The sequence below is a fragment of the Rana temporaria genome, chromosome 9 (assembly GCF_905171775.1).
Source record: "Rana temporaria chromosome 9, aRanTem1.1, whole genome shotgun sequence".
Taxonomy (NCBI): domain Eukaryota; kingdom Metazoa; phylum Chordata; class Amphibia; order Anura; family Ranidae; genus Rana; species Rana temporaria.
The window spans coordinates 38,018,644-38,037,789 of NC_053497.1; the positions used below are offsets into that span (position 1 = coordinate 38,018,644).

Here is a 19,146-nt window from a genome sequence, read left to right on the forward strand (position 1 = left end):
AATTTTAAAGCGTGACATGTCAGGTATCTATTTACTCGGTGTAACTTCATCTTTCACATTATACCAAAATATTCGGCTAACTTTACTGTTTTGTTATTTTTTAATTCACAAAACCGTTTTTTTCCCAAAAAAAGGCGTTTGAAAAATTATTGCGCAAATACTGTGCGAGATAAAAAGTTGCAATGGCCGGTATTTTATTTCCTAGGGTGTCTGCTAAAAAAACATATATAGTGTTTGGGGGTTCTGAGTAGTTTTCTAACAAAAAAATTATGATTTATGCATGTAGGAGAGAAGTGCCAAAATAGGCCCGGTATGGAAGTGGTTAAAAAGACAAAAAAAATTAAGAATTATTATAACTAAACAACTACCGGTAATTAAAAGAAAAAATATATGATCATTTAATATATATTTTATGTCAGGGACTGAGCTACTTTATCCTGGAGTCCACTATATCTAGCGTGGGATGAATGACAGCTCATATTGTATGGGGACATTTACAAATCCTTTCAACTTAGGAGCCACATCAGCTTCAGAGAATTCCATCTGAGAGGTCAAGTTGAAGTTTTGCAAGATGGTGATGAGGAAGATAAACAATTCCATCCGGGCCACTCCTTCTCCGGGGCAGCTCCTTTTTCCTACAAAGATATTTCATTTCAGTTTCTAGGGTTCATATAGTGTATATTCCATCCCATTGTGGGCTACATTACCTGACAAGACCTGATTATGTCACTGATATTGGAATCCTACCCTCTTTAATATGGAATGTGAATGGTGACCACTGACCAGCTATGAGAGTTTTTGTCCAACAGACTAACTTTCTACAGATTATGGGCATTTTTATAAATCAGTTAGCAACCAATTCTTCAGACATTTGTAGTAAGGCCCCGTACACACGATAGAATCCATCCGCAGATAAATCCCAGCAAATGGGTTTCTGCGGATAGATCCTATGGTGTGTACACGCCAGCGGATCTGTTTCCGCGGAGAAATCTCCTCTGGGATGGATTCCAGCAGATCGGATATTTGTTGTGCTGCACAACATATCCATCTGCTGGAATCCATTCCAACGGATGGATCCGCTCGTCTGTACAGACTTACCGGATCCATTCGTCCAAAGGGATTCCCCGCACGCGTCGTAATGATTTGACGCATGCGTGGAATTCCTTATATGACAGCGTCGCGCCCGTCGCCGCGTCATAATCGCGGCGACGGCGCGACACGTCATCGGCAGAGGATTTCCGCGCGGATTTCAATGCGATGGTGTGTACACTCCATCCCATCGAAATCAGCGGAAATCTTTGAGAGGATTTATCCGTGGAAACGGTCCGCTGGACCGTATCTGCGGATAAATCCTCTCGTGTGTATGGGGCCTTAGAATTACCTTCAGCAGCCAGATCTACTAGGATATTGCCCAACAAAGTCTTAAAAAGAGGCCTAAAAATCTCCCAGTGTGATATTTAGAACATCTGATCTTTGGTGGTAGGATATCAAAAGCTGGTTGATCATTGCAAGTGAACAATTTAGTAATGTCTGACTAATATTGGAACATTTATTATATGCTTTCTGATACCATATGATAATAATCACATCAGGATATTTATAGATTGACCCACCTACAGAGTAAGCCATGAAAGCATCATTCTTTTTGAATTGCCCGTTTTCATCCAGGAAGTGGTTGGGATTAAACTTGTATGGAGTCGAGAACTGTGTGGCATCACGATGGACAGTGAACAACAAAGTGTAGACATTTGTTCCCTGCAGAAAGTACAACAAAAATTAATTAAAAGGTTGACCAAATTAAGGGGGCCAAGTTTAGGAACTGTATACCCCAATTTTTTTTCTAATAAAGTGTGATAAGGTCCTTTTTTCATTCAAAGTGTCACCTACCTCTCTTCCCCCTGCCACATTGTTCAACCTTGTGAATTAACTTCAATAAAAGCTTACATAGGCCCAAGGACACTTTTCTATCTCTCTTCCTCTCTATCACAGAGTGAGTTATGTGCTCCTTCATACGCAGAAGTGCCGATATTTTTTTTTAAACAGTGTTGGTGTGAATGAATACAATGTGATCAGTGCATACAACACATAATATTAACGCCAAACATAAATAAAATCCAAGAAAATTGTGATATAAAACATACATTTATATAGTGCTTTCTAATCCTGTGAATATAGTGGAACTGGTAAGCTGCACATGCGTGAATCCACAAATTCAAATAATAATAAATGTGTTGATCAGTGTCAACAAATATCAACAGTGCTACACAGCGTACCCATATTGGTGTACACTGAAGGCTATATAAACAACATGACAAAATAATGTAAAACATATACTAAATCCCCTTGAAAACCAGTGTAATCTGGTGTGGTATTTTGAATACTATTAATTAAATGTTGTCTGGAGTCTCTTCATTCAAATGTTGTGACATCTATGTGCTCTCAAGCCTCTCACCTTAAGGTAAGAAGACAGCATGTGTTGGTATCTTTTCCTGGTCCTCGGTATGTCTCTTCCTGCCTCTAGGGGTCCTCCTATGATCTATCAGACTGAGTCTCTATGATATGTGGTGTCTCCTTTGTGATGATTCTGGGGGGTCCATCACATTGTGGTCCGTATTAGTTAAGCATGTAAAAGAGACTCTCGTGACACTGATAAAGTCACGTGTACCTGACACAACGTGTAGGGCATGAGCAGAGTGGAGGCATACTGGAAGTGATCCAATAATACGAGTTCACCGCTTGTGGAGTACATGTATATTGCACATTGTGAAAAGGTGAGTAAATAAACAGTTTCCTAATATATTAAACTTTTAAAAACGATACTTTACTATGGAAAGTCTCTTTTACATTCCTAACTAATACGGCCGGAGGTGCGATTGGACAAGGGGGGAGCCAATCAGTGGGTCCAGCAGACCTGATGTCTGCCGGCCACCCATGATCATTCCCAAGAGAGGCAGAATGGCGGTCTGCCTATCTAAACAAGGTAGATCGCCATTCCAACAGGGGAGAAGATAGAGATCTTGTGTTCCTGCTAAGTAGGAACACGGATCGCTGTTTTCGCCCAGTCAGAGCATCCCCCACACAGTTAGAAAGCACCACCTAGGGACACAATTAACACTTTGATTGCCCCTGATGTTAACCCGTTCCCTGCCAGTGACATTAGTACAGTAACATATTTTTAGCACTGATCACTGTAATAATGTCACTGGTCCCTAAAAAAGTATTTTTTAGTGTCATTTAGGTGTCCGATTTGTCCGCCACAATGTCGCAGTCCCACTAAAAATTGCTGATCGCCACCATTACTAGTAAAAAAGAAAATGCCATAAAACTATCACTTAGTTTATAGCTGTAATAACTTTTGTGCAAACCAATCAATATATGCTTATTCTGATTTTTTTTTACCAAAAATATGTAGCACATATTGGCCTAAAATTCATGAAGAAATTAGATTTTTAAGATATGTTTTATAGCAGAAAGTAAAAAATAATGTTTTTTTTTTTAAATTTGGCGCTCTTTTTTTGCTTATAAAGATAAAAACCGCAGAGGTGATCAAATACCACCAAAATAAAGCTCTATTTGTGGGAAAGAAGGATATAAATTTTTCGCACAACCGTGCAATTGTCAGTTAAAGTAACGCAGTGCCGTAGTGGGAAAATGGCCTGGTCATTAGGGGGGTAAAACCTTCCGGGGCTGAAGTGGTTATCAAGCAAACTTATATGTTTGACCTTAATGGACACATTTGTTGTTTTACCATATACACATATAATATTAATGCACACTAATAATTTTTAATGTGTTTCCTACCTTGGGAATATGATACCCTCTAAACATTGTGTCTTTTGTCACCATATGTGGCACATTGAAAGGAGCGATGTCACAAAATCTCTGCACCTCATGGATTACAGCTTGTGTGTATGGCATGTTGAACTTGTCCTCCATGTTTACCATTCTGTCTCGTCCAATCACCCGATCAATTTCTTCATGAACTTTATCTGGAAAAGCCAAGGCTCTCATTCCTTGCTACTGACAGCTGAATGAAGTATTGTGACAGTAAACAAAAAATAATTATTTGTTGCTGACATAGGCATGCGTACAGGGTGTGCCAGGTGGGCACACCCTTTTCACCCTGTGTGGCAGAGATTTTCCCTGTTTAAACCCCTGATATTTCACCAAAGCTCCTAAAAAAAGTTGTATAAAGAAAAATAATAATAATAAAAAAGAAAATAGTACAAATAAAAACTACTGACAACATCCACTGACAGTATATACACACACACATCATAGGTGTGCACAGCCTATGGCATTAGGGTGTGCACCCCAAAGCTAAAACACATATGTGTGTATATATACTGACAGTGTCAGTAGAGAAATGGATGGAGTCAGTAGGGCAGTGGATGGTCTCAGTAGTTTTTATTATTTTATTTTTTACATTTATTTAAAATTTCTTATTTAGGTGCCCCATTAGGGGGCTTTGGTGAAATATCAGGGGTCTAAACAGGGGGAAACTGGGCCACACTGGGTAATTAGGGTGTGCACGGGCACATCTGGCACACCCTGTCTGCACGCCTATGACACACATGCACTCACAAATATGTGTCTGAGATTTAAGGTGCACACCCCAATGCAATATGCTGTGCACACCTATGGATTCTTGGTAGGGGTAAGTTAAAGTGGTTGTAAAGGCAGAAGGTTTTTTATCTTAATGCATTTTCATTGGAGATTGCTTAACCTCCTCATATGTAATTTTACTTAAATATACATGTTTCTATAAGATTGGTTGTGCGCCTCATTCTTGTGTTTGTTAGTTTACTGGTCCAGCATCTGTGAAAAACTGTGATATCACTTTGGAGTGGAATGACACTTTAACAGCTGCCTGAAGTGTTTGCAACCGTTATATCTCTTCACTTACTTACCTTCTACTTCAGGATACTTTAGGAGGATAAGCAATGCATGCCGCAGAGTGGTGTTCAAAGTCTCAGTTGCTCCAATATATAGGTTGTGGATTGTACACAGGAGATTTTTCATATCAAACTCTGTATTGGGGTCATCCTTCTCCTATGGAGACAACAGTGACACTTTAGACCACTGGAGATCAATTTACAGGTTAAGGCTTAATCAATCCAACTTAGATAGGAGTCAACAGAATTTTAAGGAACAGGGAATTATTCTATTGTCAACAAAGAAAAAGGCTAAAAACGTAACAGTGCCATAGACTCTGGGGATTATCTATCCTTTGGCAAAAAGTGTTTGAATAATGTGTAGCGGGGTCGTCCTGTCAGAAATCTAATGACAGGTTATCCCCACTGGACTTTATTCATGCTTGTAAATATGTGAGTTACCTTTAAGGAGTTATGCATTGTGGGATTGCAAGTAGCGGGAGATATGGACTCCATTGACTCCTAGGAGAAACAGACTACACATCCCACAATGCCCTGCGACATTAGAACATGTGACACCTCCGCACAGACTTATGGGGGAGGTTACTTAAAGAGAAGGCGCGCCTGATTTCTCTCTCTCTGGACCTGCATCGTCTCCTCTGCGGAGCTGCTGACAGAGCACAGCCATGCCAATAGTCCAGAAGCCTGGGCCTAAATCTACCGAGAGATCAGCCATCCGGAAGGAAGCAAGACTCCAGCATCCAGCCCGTGTTCCCGAAGATTGAAGAGGCAGCCCAGCTGACGACTGAAACAGTGGAGCCACCCTCGTTCGGGATCCTTGTGCTGTGGAGCAGTGTTTCACTAACGCGCCTTCTGAGGAGAATTCAGGCGGGTCAGCCTGTCGGGTGAGAGAGCACATGCTCGGCTTTTGACTTCCACTTAAACGGACACCTTAGTGCCACCCCACAGGCCACAGACACACGTTCGGCCTCTGGCTGAAACTTAGAGGCCCAGTTAACTGTTTAAGGGTTCATAGAAGTGACTGACACTGACGAGCGATCAGTTCACCAGAGTTTACTGTTCCTGATACTTTGTTGTGTACTTCCCTTTTTAACGTGCACCAACCGGCCGCAACGTGATATTAACTGTTCTGCGGAACTGCTCGCTAGAGGGAGCTCGCGAGCATAGACTTCCTACCTTAGTTTAAGTGAATACCACTATTCTTTAGTTTGACCAATTATCTGCTACATTAATTGCTGATTCCTGCAAGGGCCCTTGCGGAATCATAGTAGGGATATTATCTAACAGTTGTTTGTTTGTTGTCTGAACCTATGCTTATTCTTCAAGTTCACATAAAGTAAACTTATCTTTTCTGATTTAAATATATCCACTGTGTGAAGTGTGTTTTCTCGTCTGGAGGGACCTTCCATGAAAGCAGGTAATACTATTGTTTATTGTCACTGTATATTGTATACCTGCTATTGTGACCCCCCGCCCAGCAGAGGTCACAATACCGTACCCACCAGACTTCTGATGTGTCAAGGGAGGGCTCGAGCTGTTTAAATAGGGGTGAGCCAAGCCAAAAGAGAGTAGATCCCAAAACAAAAGGTACAGCGCTAAACAAGAGTGAAAAAGTGATGATAGTGTGATGACCATATGCTAAATGAATGATAAAGGTGATATGTTAAAGGAAAACAAACAACCATGATGGTGAAAAATGTAATCTATAAAAGTCCATGAATGGTGAATCATCAAAATAAAGATTGAGCGAATAAGGTCCTCTTCCACCAAGAAGCCACCCAGTGAGTGAGATGAAGTCTCCTTACCGGAAAAAGATGACCGTCATGACAGCGTTCTAATAGGCTCAGGGATAATTAGTGTCTTCCCAAACAGACTTCCTCAAAACAGACAGGCAGTATAGGTAGTGACTCCACAACGCTTAATCCATAAGGTGAATGGGTGCTTCAAAAACTCATGGGATAAGAAACAAAAGACAACCCATAGCGTGATACTGTTGATAAGCGGGTTTAATGAGCTAGTAAAAGCTGCACTTACAGTTGGTAGTTTGAAACAGCGCAATGAAATGCAAAAAAAGGGGGATGCAGTGTTTTCTCAATTCCGCTCCTGTTTGCTGGGCTCCGTGCTGTGTATCTCTGTGGTCGGATAAGCATGATGACTTTCCACTGCTAGGCCACACCTACACATTTCGTCATCATAGGACGTCGTCTGGGATATTGAGGAGACGCCGCATCCCCCTTTTTTTGCATTTCAAACCATCAACTGTAAGTGCAACTTTTACTAGCTCATTAAACCCGCTTATCAACAGTATCACGCTATGGGTTGTCTTTTGTTTCTTATCCCATGAGTTTTTGAAGCACCCATTCACCTTATGGAACAAGCGTTGTGGAGTCATTACCTACAGTATACTGCCTGTCTGTTTTGAGGAAGTCTGTTTGGGAAGACTCAAATTATCCCTGAGCCTATTAGACCACTGTCATGACGGTCATCTTTTTCCGGTAAGGAGACTACATCTCACTCACTGGGTGGCTTCGTGGTGGAAGAGGACCTTATTCGCTCAATCTTTATTTTGATGATTCACCATTCATGGACTTTTATAGATTTACATTTTTCACCTTCACGGTTGTTTGTTTTCCTTTAACATATCACATTTATCATTCATTTAGCATATGGTCATCACACTATCATCACTTTTCCACTCTTGTTTAGCGCTGTACCTTATATTTTACATTTTGTCTTTTACTTTTGATTTCTTAGGTAATTGGTACTGGCAGCTTTAAATTGTAGTGATTTAGAATTAATCTTCACGGTCAATTATTTGTATTGTGTTAGCGCAGTGTTTTTTTCTCCCAACCGGGAGGATATTTTTTTTCCAGATCCCAAAACAAACCAGCGGCTCTTTCGGGGGTAGCGCTACACGTGGGGGCTTGTCCGGGATATCTACTTCTCAAATCATCCATTGTCCCCTAGTACTGAACCTCGCCCATGCCAAGATCAGCCATGGATGCAGCCACTGCCGCCAAGTGGTGCACAGACAAACGTGTTCCTATAAAGAAAGGCTTAGTGATTGAGGTGCGGGGAGAATTCTGGGATGAAAAGGAAACATCTTCAGTTTTATAGACTTTATGCCAAGGCCAGAAATTCTGGGTGATAAACCCAGAGGTGGATACAACCCACTCCCACACCTATACCCTATGTGAATGGCGAGACAGAGTTCCAGACTGCTTAAAAGTCTCTAGTGTGAAGACCATAAATGGCAAAGAACTTTTCCTGATGCAGCCTGAACAAGAGTCAGCTGTTCCTTCCTCCTCTAGCGCAACCTCTTCTACTTCTTCTAATACCCAGGCACCCAAAGGGGCCTCTGGGAAAACCCTAAAGGGGTCGGCCAAAGCACCACTTAAAGACCTCAACCCAGAGTTGTGTGCTGTTTTGGAAGAAATCGTAGCTCAGTGCAAGAAGGATTCTACCGACTGTTTGATTACAGGATATAGAAAACTCAGAGCCTTTTCAGGGAAACACCCTGTGCCAGCTTCAGAAGATGGTTTCGAAGAATGGATGGATCAGGCCGCCCAAGCTCTGGAAGAGTGGGGAATCCCAGAGAAAAATAAGAAATAGAGGATCATGGAAAGCCTCAGAGGACCAGCCTTAGAGGCCATACATAACCTCAAACTTAGCAAAGATGATTGTACTGCTCAAGACTATCTGGACATCCTACAGAATGTGTTCTGGAAGAATTGAAGACATCAGTGAGCTCCGTTGCCAACTGGAAAACTGTTTCCAGAAAAAGGGAGAAAAACTATCTGAATTTGTCAGCCGCCTGGATAAGATCCTACACCGGATGCTGTTAAAAAAAGGAATAGAGCCAAAAGATGTGGATAAAACATGCTTCCAACAAGTGATAAGGGGAGCCCAACCCATGGATGCTATTGTCTTTCAGTTGCGAACTCAGAAAGGAAATGAAGTGTTAAAATATCCCGATCTGATTAGGATCATTCGACAGGAAGAGGACCTCCTAGATCAAAAGAACAAATACCAAGCCACAGAAACTCCTGCACGAGTGCGTGTTGTGGCCACTGAAGACAGCAACCCTCAGGTTGATCTCTTAAAGACCCAAGTGTCTCAGTTGATGGAGATAGTAGCTGCTCTGACCGGTCAAGCAGGGTTTTCCCCATACCAACCTAGAAGGGATAAAACCGAAAAACCCGCCTATGGGTCTTACAATCCACAAAATAAACCGAGAAGGTTCACTGTCTGTTTCAACTGTGGAGGGATAGGACATGTCAAAGAAGTTTGCCCCAGCCCGGCCAGTGTATACCAACCAGCATTTCAGCCGGCGGAAAACTTCAGAGGGTCTCGGTAAAGGAGTCAACCGGGGGCCCACCCAACACAGATGGCTACAATGTGAAACAAGAGACGGAAAGACCGAAGGAGAAAATCCCTCCAAGAACACCCCCCCGCTCCCGTTCACGTGATTGGATGGGACCCAGAAGAAGCCCTCGCAAGAGAGGGGTGAGAGTACGAGTGACAGGAGAGAGAGGGCCACATCTCGAAAGTTCCCTGAGAATTTAGTGGGGCCTTCCCTGTTAGTGCCCATTCAAGTAGAAGGAATCTACACCAAGGCCCTCCTGGATACCGGAGCACAAGTGACTCTCCTGTACAGAGACTTTTACGATAAGTACCTTTCTTACTTGCCTCTACAGAAGTTAGAAGAGTTGGAGATATGGGGCATTGGAACTCAGAGTTTCCCTTATGATGGATATTTACCACTATACCCGACCTTTGACCCCTCAACGGCAGGAGTTGCCGAGACTTTTGACACCCTGGCGATAGTCTGCCCTCTGCCCCCAGGGCCCCATAAGAGCTCCCTCATCATAGGGACAAACACGGCTCTAGTCCGAAGACTCCTGACCCCCTTAACCGAAGCAGCAGGGGCCTCAATTCAAATGGTCCATCCAATGTTGAGGAGGGTGTTCCACCAGCTGGTGATGGAGAGGAATGCCCCGGAAGAAGGAGTGGGAAGGATGTGGCGGTTAGGGAAATCCGTGAGGATCCTGCAGCCGGGAGAAGTAACTTGCCTCAGGGCCTCAGTAAAACTTACCTGGTCTCAACCAGGCCCGTTTCTTGTCCTTGAAACTGACTCGACAGGACCCGTAGAGGGATTGGAGGTGATACCTGAAGTGATCCCATTGAAGGTGCTGGAGAAAAATCGTGGATGGGTATCCATAAACATCCGGAACCCCACCATTACCCTGTGAGAGTGCCAGCCAGAGTGCTACTGGGCCGGGTACACCAAGCCAACCCAGTTGGCCCTTCCGATCTGGCGGATAAAAAAAAGGTAGAAGACTCCAAGAAGAGTCCCCAGTCTGATGGTGCTGAGCTTCCACCAAGATGGAAGGAGAGAATGGAGGCCCAAATTAGTAGGTGGCAAAAGATATTCTCAAACTGAGTTTGATGTCGGATGTGCAAAGAGCGCCACCCACCGAATCCGACTTAAAGAAGACAAGCCTTTCAGGGAGCGGGTCCAAAGAATTCCCCTGACGGATTTGGAAGATCTCAGGGAGCAGCTTGCAGAGTTAAAAAGGACGGGGACTATTCGAGAATCCAGGAGTCCTTATGCTTCTCCCATAGTGGTGGTGAGGAAGAAAAATGGTTCTCTGAGGTTGTGTATCGATTACCGTACCCTCAACAAACGGACTATCCCTGACCAATACACTAGCCCCCGGATTGAGGATGTGCTACAAAGCCTGTGCGGAGCTAAGTGGTTCAGCGTCATGGACCTGAAGAGTGGTTATTATCAAATCCCCATGCAACCAGAAGACAGAGAAAAGACGGCCTTCATCACCCTGGTGGGTTTCTTTGAATTTAACCGTATGCCCCAAGGGCTCTCCGGCGCTCCAGCCACTTTTCAGAGACTAATGGAGAAAACTGTAGGGGATATGAACTTGATCGAAGTATTGGTGTACTTGGATGATATCATCGTTTTGGAAAGACTCTGGAAGAACATGAACAGAGATTGGAGAAGGTGTTGAAGCGGTTATATGATGAAGGCCTGAAGCTGTCCAGAGAGAAATGCCAGTTCTACCAATCGTCTGTCCACTACCTGGGACACATAGTCTCTGCAGAAGGAATATCGACAGATCCAGAAAAATTGGAGGCAGTTAACACCTGGCCCAGACCCACCAATGTAACCGAGTTGCGGTCATTCCTGGGATTTTGCTACAGGAGATTCGTTGAGGGATTCGCAAAAATCGCCAAACCCCTAAATGAGCTGCTGAAGACGGAAGATGAGCATGATACTTCTGAATCTGCAAAATCGGTGAAGCTCCACCAGGGCCCCCGAAAACCCAAAGAATCTATTCGTGATCAATGGACTCCTGAATGCGAAGAGGCATTTATACAACTCAAGAAAAATCTGACCACTGCCCCTGTTCTGGCTTATGCAGATACATCCAAGCCCTATGAGCTGCATGTAGATGCCAGTAGAGAGGGACTAGGAGGAGTATTGTATCAAGAGCACAGTGGTTGCCTGCGCCCAGTGGCTTATGTGAGCAGGAGCTTGTCCCCATCTGAGAAGAATTATCCCACTCATAAACTCCAATTCCTAGCATTAAAGTGGGCTGTCGTAGACAAACTGAGAGATTACTTATACGGATCTGAATTCGAGGTGAGGACCGATAACAATCCACTCACCTACCTGTTCACCACCGCCAAGCTGGATGCAACAGGACATCGGTGGCTGGCAGCCCTCTCAGGTTTCAATTTCGGCCTGAAGTACCACCCAGGAGCGGGAAACAAGGATGCTGATGCCCTCTCCAGGAGACCCCATGGGTCAACTGCCCCAGTGATGGAATGGACTCACTGTGCAAAGGGACTGAACTGCAGGGAAAAGGAGGGTCCCGAGCTGAAGAGATAGAAATTCTGACAGCAGGAGTGCCAAAGTTCTATTGTGATGTAACCCAAATGAAGAATGGGGATTTACCTCAGTTAGTAAGAAAGGAACTCCGGCAAGATCAAACAGAAGATTCTCTGGGAATGCTAGTTTTGAAGGCATTAGAGAATCGAGACCCGGAGATGCTCCTTGCCAGCCCTTCAAAAGAAGCATGGCTGGTGCATAAAGAGTGGGACAGGTTGCTACTCCATCAAGGGGTGGTCTACCGAAGGGGCCCCTCTGATAGTCCCGAAGAGAAATGGCAGTTGTTCTTGCCCAGTAAGCACAGAGAGACTGTACTAACTGCACTTCATGACCAGCATGGCCATCTGGGCCCCCGAGAGGACTTTCCAGTTGGTCAGAGACAGATTATACTGGCCTGCCATGAGGGCTGAAGATGAAGGATATTGCCATTCCTGTATCCGGTGTATTCAAAGGAAAACTTTACCTCGCCAAACCGCCCCAATGGGCCATCTTCAAAGCCAAGGCCCACTGGAGTTAGTGTGCATAGACTTTCTTTGTGTGGAGCCTGATTTAAGTGGAATAGTAAATGTTCTGATAGTGACTGACCACTTCACCAGGTACGCTCAAGCATACCCAACTAAGGACCAGACAGCCTCAACAGTAGCTAAAGTCTTGGTGGAAAAGTTTTTTGTTCATTTTGGATTGCCCCAACGGATCCACTCTGACCAAGGGAGAGATTTTGAAAGCAAATTGATACAGAAACTTTTGGGTCTATTGAACATAGATAAAACCAGAACCACTCCCTATCATCCCCAGGGAGATGCCCAGGCTGAACGATTCAACCGGACTCTTTTGAACATGCTGGGGACATTGAGTTCAGAAAAAAAGCAACACTGGAGCAAGCATGTGGCTGCCATTGTGCATGCATACAACTGCACTAGGAGTGACGCAACTGGGTACTCGCCATATCGCTTAATGTTTGGAACAGAGGCTCGATTGCCGGTTGACTTGGCTTTCGGACTGTCCTTAGATCATACTTCCACCGCCTCCCACAAAGGCTATGTAGACCGTTTGAGAAAAAGCCTAAAGACTGCCTATGAACAAGCACAAGCTAGATCTGAAAAACAGGAACAAAGGAATAAAAGGAACTTTGACTTGAAAGTCCGGATTCAGGATCTACAGCCAGGAGATCGAGTTTTGCTAAGAAACCTAGGTGTGCCAGGGAAACATAAATTAGCTGACCGCTGAAAGTCTCAGCCTTACGTCATATGTAAAAAACTGCCTGACCTTCCCGTATACCAGGTCAGACCTGAAGGAAGTGTGGGTCCTCTGAAAACCTGGCACAGAAATCATCTACTGCCCCTCACCGAAGCTGTTCGTCTGCCCTCGGTCTCTGACTCTTTGGGCTTGCCCTCCACATCCAAACCCTCTGGGCCAGTTACTAGATCTCAAATGTCATATCCAGATTCAGAAGATGAAGAGTCCATAGATGAATGGATAGGGTCAGAGTGGTTATGGTCTTCTCAACAACCCGAGCCTAGTACTTCGTTCCTGCCCTCATCTGAAGCGACAAGTAGTGGGACACTTCGGCAAGAGGCCCCTGAATTCATACCCCAGAGTGTGCTTGATGAAGAAGAAACGGAGGGTGATGTTGATTTGTACTCTGCAGAAGAATTCATGGAGGCCTCAATCCCATCAAATAGAGACTTAAACGCTTCAGGAGATAAGGAGTCTATTGTGTCAGACACAGAGGATGATAATGCTCTTCAGAATGCTGAAACAGACTCTGTTCTCCCTAACCCCTTAATTTCAGATGAACCCAAAGAAAGAAGAGTCATTTATCCTAAAAAGAGACTGACCTATAGTCAATTAGGGGAATGTTCTGAAGAAGCTATCTTCACCTCCAAAAGATATAACACTCTGTGTGATCCTCCAGTTTCCCATTTAGTGGAGGATAACCCCTGCTCACCCCCTGACACATCTGAATCAAACACCTTAGTGTTGGTAAATGAGGGACAGAGCAGCCTGCCTATGCCTGTTGATTGGTGGGAGGATCCTCTGTCCACTCTATGTCAGTCAATGAGTTGTTTAGCCCTGAATAAAGTAAGGAATGATGCATAGAATTTATTGCCTTGCCTATTCTAACAAACTTTTCTCCGCTTGTATTTTGAGAAGCATGTATCAGGATACATACTTGCGTCCTCTTTGGGGACCAAAGATTTCAGGTGGGGGGAGTGTGTAGCGGGGTCGTCCTGTCAGAAGTCTAATGACAGGTTATCCCCACTGGACTTTATTCATGCTTGTAAATATGTGAATTACCTTTAAGGAGTTATGCATTGTGGGATTGCAAGTAGCGGGAGATATGGACTCCATTGACTCTTAGGAGAAACAGACTACACGTCCCACAATGCCCTGCGACATTAGAACATGTGACACCTCCGCACAGACTTATGGGGGAGGTTACTTAAAGAGAGGGCGCGCCTGATTTCTCTCTCTCGGGACCTGCATCGTCTCCTCTGCAGAGCTGCTGACAGAGCACAGCCGTGCGAATAGGCCAGAAGCCTGGGCCTAAATCCACCGAGAGATCAGCCATCCGGAAGGAAGCAAGACTCCAGCATCCAGCCTGTGTTTCCGAAGATTGAAGAGGCAGCCCAGCTGACGACTGAAACAGTGGAGCCACCCTCGTTCGGGATACTTGTGCTGTGAAGCAGTGTTTCACTAACGCGCCTTCTGAGGAGAATTCAGGCGGGTCGGCCTGTCGGGTAAGAGAGCACATGCTCGGCTTTTGACTTCCACTTAAACGGACACCTTAGTGCCACCCCACAGGCCACAGACACACGTTCTGCCTCTGGCTGAAACTTAGAGGCCCAGTTGACTGTTTAAGGGTTCATAGAAGTGACTGACGCTGACGAGCGATCAGTTCACCAGAGTTTACTGTTCCTGATACTTTCGTCGTGTACTTCCCTTCTGATTGCCACTTGGGGATTACAAAATTTAACGTGCACCAACCGACCGCAACGTGATATTAACTGTTCTGCGGAACTGCTCGCTAGAGGGAGCTCGCGAGTATAGACTTCCTACCTTAGTTTAAGTGAATACCACTATTCTTTAGTTTGACCAATTATCTGCTACATTAATTGCTGATTCCTGCAAGGGCCCTTGCGGAATCATAGTAGGGATATTATCTAACAGTTGTTTGTTTGTTGTCTGAACCTATGCTTATTCTTCAAGTTCACATAAAGTAAACTTATCTTTTCTGATTTAAATATATCCACTGTGTGAAGTGTGTTTTCTCGTCTGGAGGGACCTTCCATGAAAGCAGGTAATACTATTGTTTATTGTCACTGTATATTGTATACCTGCTATTGTGACCCCCCGCCCAGCAGAGGTCACAATACCGTACCCACCAGACTTCTGATGTGTCAAGGGAGGGCTCGAGCTGTTTAAATAGGGGTGAGCCAAGCCAAAAGAGAGTAGATCCCAAAACAAACCAGCGGCTCTTTCGGGGGTAGCGCTAAACCTTTCTGTATAATTTCAGTAAAAACACTAGAAGCTGACCTCAGTTTTGCAAACAGCTACCAGCCTCTTCCATGTCAACCCTTAGGCCCCATACACACGATAGAATCCATCCGCTGAAATTTATCCGCGGATCGGTTTCAGCGGATCGGCGGATTTATCTGTTGATCCGCTGGAACGTACACACTAGCGCCAAAAAATCCCCGCGAACCAGAACGTATGCATCGTAAACCACGTAAGACGTCACTATAAAGGGGAAGACCAAAGTCAACGGCGCCGCCCTCTGTTCCGCTTTTGCTAGTTCCGTGTTACCGCGTGCTAGTGAAGGTTTGGTTAGAGTCGATTCGTGCTTTTCAGTCTCCGCGTTTTGACAGTAGGTATTCTCTGGTTCAGTGCGTTTGCTTGCGGGTTCGCAGTTGGCATTTGGGCACAGGCTTTCAGCACGTTTCTGCGTACTGTGCGCTCGTATCTGTTTGTTGTGCGTTCTTAGCAGGTTGTGCTGGATTTGGGGGTGCTTTCTGTTGGAGTGTGTTCTTGACTGACCACCCGGCCGGTTTGAAGCCATGATGGAGCAGCAGCGTCGATTCTCGCGAATTGGTGCTGGTTATGGGATTGCTTATGGCCATGTCCAGCGAACCAGTTGTTTGGCCAGGAACAGTGGGAGGAGGCGTTTCTGGGCCAAGAATTGGTTGCGCCAGCGTGACCAGTTTTCTCATATGCCTCTGCTTAGGGAACTCCAGGAGAATAATCCTAATGATTTTAGGAATTTTCTCCGCATGACGGACCCCGTATTCGACCGTCTGCTGGATCTTCTGTCCCCCTATATCACGAGGCAGGACACTGTGATGCGCCAAGCCATCACGGCCGAGCAGAGGCTTATTGCCACGTTGCGGTACCTGGCGACTGGGAGGAGCCTGCAGGACCTCAAGTTCTCGACAGGCATCTCTCCCCAGTCGCTTGGGGTCATCATACCGGAGACGTGTACTGCCATCATACGTGTTCTGAAGGAGGAGTATATTAAGGTAAGTTCCCTCATTTTAACCTCACAATGTTTTTTTTTTTAAATGTGTTAGAAAGTCTAATATTTTTTTATTCCCTAATAACCATGAGATTGTAATCAGCTGTGTTGGATGTTCCCTTTTCTCCCCATGCATGTTGTTATCCTTTATACATGTTTGTTTTGGGCCTACCTGCATATTTTGACCTTACCCACCATAAACCTGTCCAGCATGCTTTCCTAGGCCCAAACCCACCTAGCCAATTTTTGGGTGATTTTTTGGCTAATCCATTGTAGCTCTGCCCCCCCCTCCTCCTCCCCGAAAATTGTTTCTTGCTCTATCATCAGAGGGATGTGGAGTCTGATAATTAAGTGGGCCTATATTTTTTTCCAAAAATACTCACTTCACAATGCTTGTAGGAAATGTGAATCCTGTTGTTGATGTTGCACAATGATGGTTTTTGTATTTTGTTTGCAATGTTTATGTGCCAAAGTACTAAATCTCTTTATTTGTTTGTCCCCACAGCTACCCTCCACACCACAGGAATGGCAGTCTGTGGCTTCCCAATTTGCCCAGCGGTGGGATTTCCCGAACTGCGGTGGAGCAATAGATGGGAAACACGTCCGCATAGTGCCCCCACCCCACTCGGGGTCCTACTATTATAACTACAAGGGTTATCATAGTATTGTGTTGATGGCGGTGGTGTCGGCACAGTATGAGTTTCTATATGTGGACGTGGGGAAGAACGGCCGGCTGTCAGATGGGGGAGTGTTCTCACGGACTGAATTCTACGATCGTCTACAAACTGGTGGTCTGGCATTACCACCAGATGAAGATAATGTACTGAAAAAGGACTTCCGTTTGTGTTCCTAGCGGACGAAGCTTTCGGGCTTGGACCTCACCTTTTTTTGGCTAGATTTGTTACCCATTTTTTTTTTTTAAATACTTTTTTTAGAATTTTTTTTTTTTTTTTTTTTGATTTTTCAGGCTTGTTGATTGTAAGCCATTTTTTGGCTTGAAAAAATATAACATGTCCAAAACATTTAAAAGACAAATGTGTCACTTTTACATTCACAATAACAGTCATGGTGTGATTTCACACCTGAACACGCCAAAATTTGAAGATGCACACATTCAGTGCAATTCGCCAAATGTCAGTTCTACAACATAGAAAGACAGAAAAAGGGCGACATGTGCTATCTGCCATCATGGGTGACCAATGTCTGTGTTTTGTGGGAGCAAACCCTTCCTCTAAAACTAATTGACAATCGAGGAGGGGGTTGTACCCACAAAGCACAGATATTCGAGATTCTGTGATGGCAGATAGCACATGTTGACACACTGTGTGTGCATCTTCAAATTTTGGCGTGTTGCTGAGTCAAAAATTAAAACAGGTTGGGGGATGGGCGGGGGGGGGGGGGGGGTCAGTCTTTGACACGGCCCATCGTGTCAATGATGTTTTTATAGTTTTGTTCTATAACCACCATTCTTTGCCGCATAGTGTCCAGCTCGGTGCAGCACTCGACAATTACATTTCTCACATTCTGTTCCATGAGAACCATCTGTTGCGGCATATTCTCCATTTCACTGCTGCACTCCATCACTTGCTGGATAATTATTCCCGCACTTGCGCGAGAAAAATGCGGAACAGCATCTTCATCCCCTACAAAATGAATCCAAAATATAAAATTAACAATTTTACCGGCCTATCTACATCTAGGGTTGCCACCTCATCCCTTTAAACCAGAACACATATTAATTACACAGGTTCTGTGGCTGATTAAAAGGTGGTAATTTAACTCACCTGGTGCCATATCTGCATTACATTAGCCACAGAACATGTGTAATCCATATGTGTTCGGGATTAAAGGGATGAGGTGGCAACCCGATCTACATCTGTTTTGCACTATAAAGCTGGGGTGACACTGACCTGATGTTGTGCGAATTTCCTCCTCCTCCACCACTTCTCCATCTTCAATAACTCCTCCTTCTTGAACCACTTCCCCCTCATCCTCCACGACTCCTCCTTCTTCTTCTTCCACCAATCCACCATCTTCAAAATCACCAAAATCATCTTCTTCAATTTCATCTTCATCCTCCACAACTACCAGATTTAAAATGACTCCATCCTCCTCTCTTCCTTCCTCCTCTCTTCCTTTCACCTCCTCCTCCACATCCTCCTCTCTTCCTTCCACCTCCTCCTCCACATCCTCATCTCTTCCTTCCTCCTCCTCCTCCACATCCTCCTACTCCACATCCTCCTCTCTTCCTTCCTCCTCCTCCACATGGCCAGATGGCAGATTCCGGGCGTGTCTGGCCCTCTCGGCCTCCTCGAAATGCTGGCGTCTTCTTTCCCCTATAAATAACACAAAAACAAAAGGTATACTCATCAGCACACAGATATTGTAGAGCAGAAATCGCACACATTGCACAGAAGTTTAGAGGCTTTTTTTTTTTTAGTTTTGGTGTCTTATCACCCCAAACCTACATTTTTGGATGACTTCTAGGCCAAGCTCTGATTCAGTCCCTTTTTAGCAAAGTGACACACATGGATGTCCCCCCCTTAAAATTTGGAGCTGAGACCATACAAATTTTAGTGTAATATTTTGGGGGAGACACAGGTGCTCTGGATTCCAGATATGAAAACACCTGCTTAGTAGCACTGTTTGCATTTCCCATTCTAGGATTCAAATTTTACAAAAATATATTTTTACACAATGTTTACAAACAATGTTTTTGGCCAGAGAGGCATGTCCAGGTGTGTTGTTCCTGGGCCAACATCGTATTGGTGAGAAGCAATCTGATGTGAACAAGGTTTCCTATTAACACTCGTTGGCCAAGCAAATGA

General features: G+C 44.5%; 1 protein-coding gene across 1 annotated transcript in view; it reads right to left on the reverse strand.

Moving 5' to 3' along the window:
* Window positions 1-285: 285 nt before the first annotated feature.
* The window catches only part of LOC120913333 (cytochrome P450 2G1-like), a 71,816-nt gene continuing 52,955 nt past the window's right edge, over window positions 286-19,146 (reverse strand). The window contains exons 6-9 of the mRNA XM_040323203.1: window positions 4,911-5,052; window positions 3,802-3,989; window positions 1,614-1,755; window positions 286-635 (exon numbers count right to left, since the gene is read on the reverse strand). Coding sequence (XP_040179137.1) covers window positions 454-635; window positions 1,614-1,755; window positions 3,802-3,989; window positions 4,911-5,052 — 654 coding nt within the window. The 3' untranslated portion in view covers window positions 286-453. The remainder of the gene's footprint in view (window positions 636-1,613; window positions 1,756-3,801; window positions 3,990-4,910; window positions 5,053-19,146) is intronic.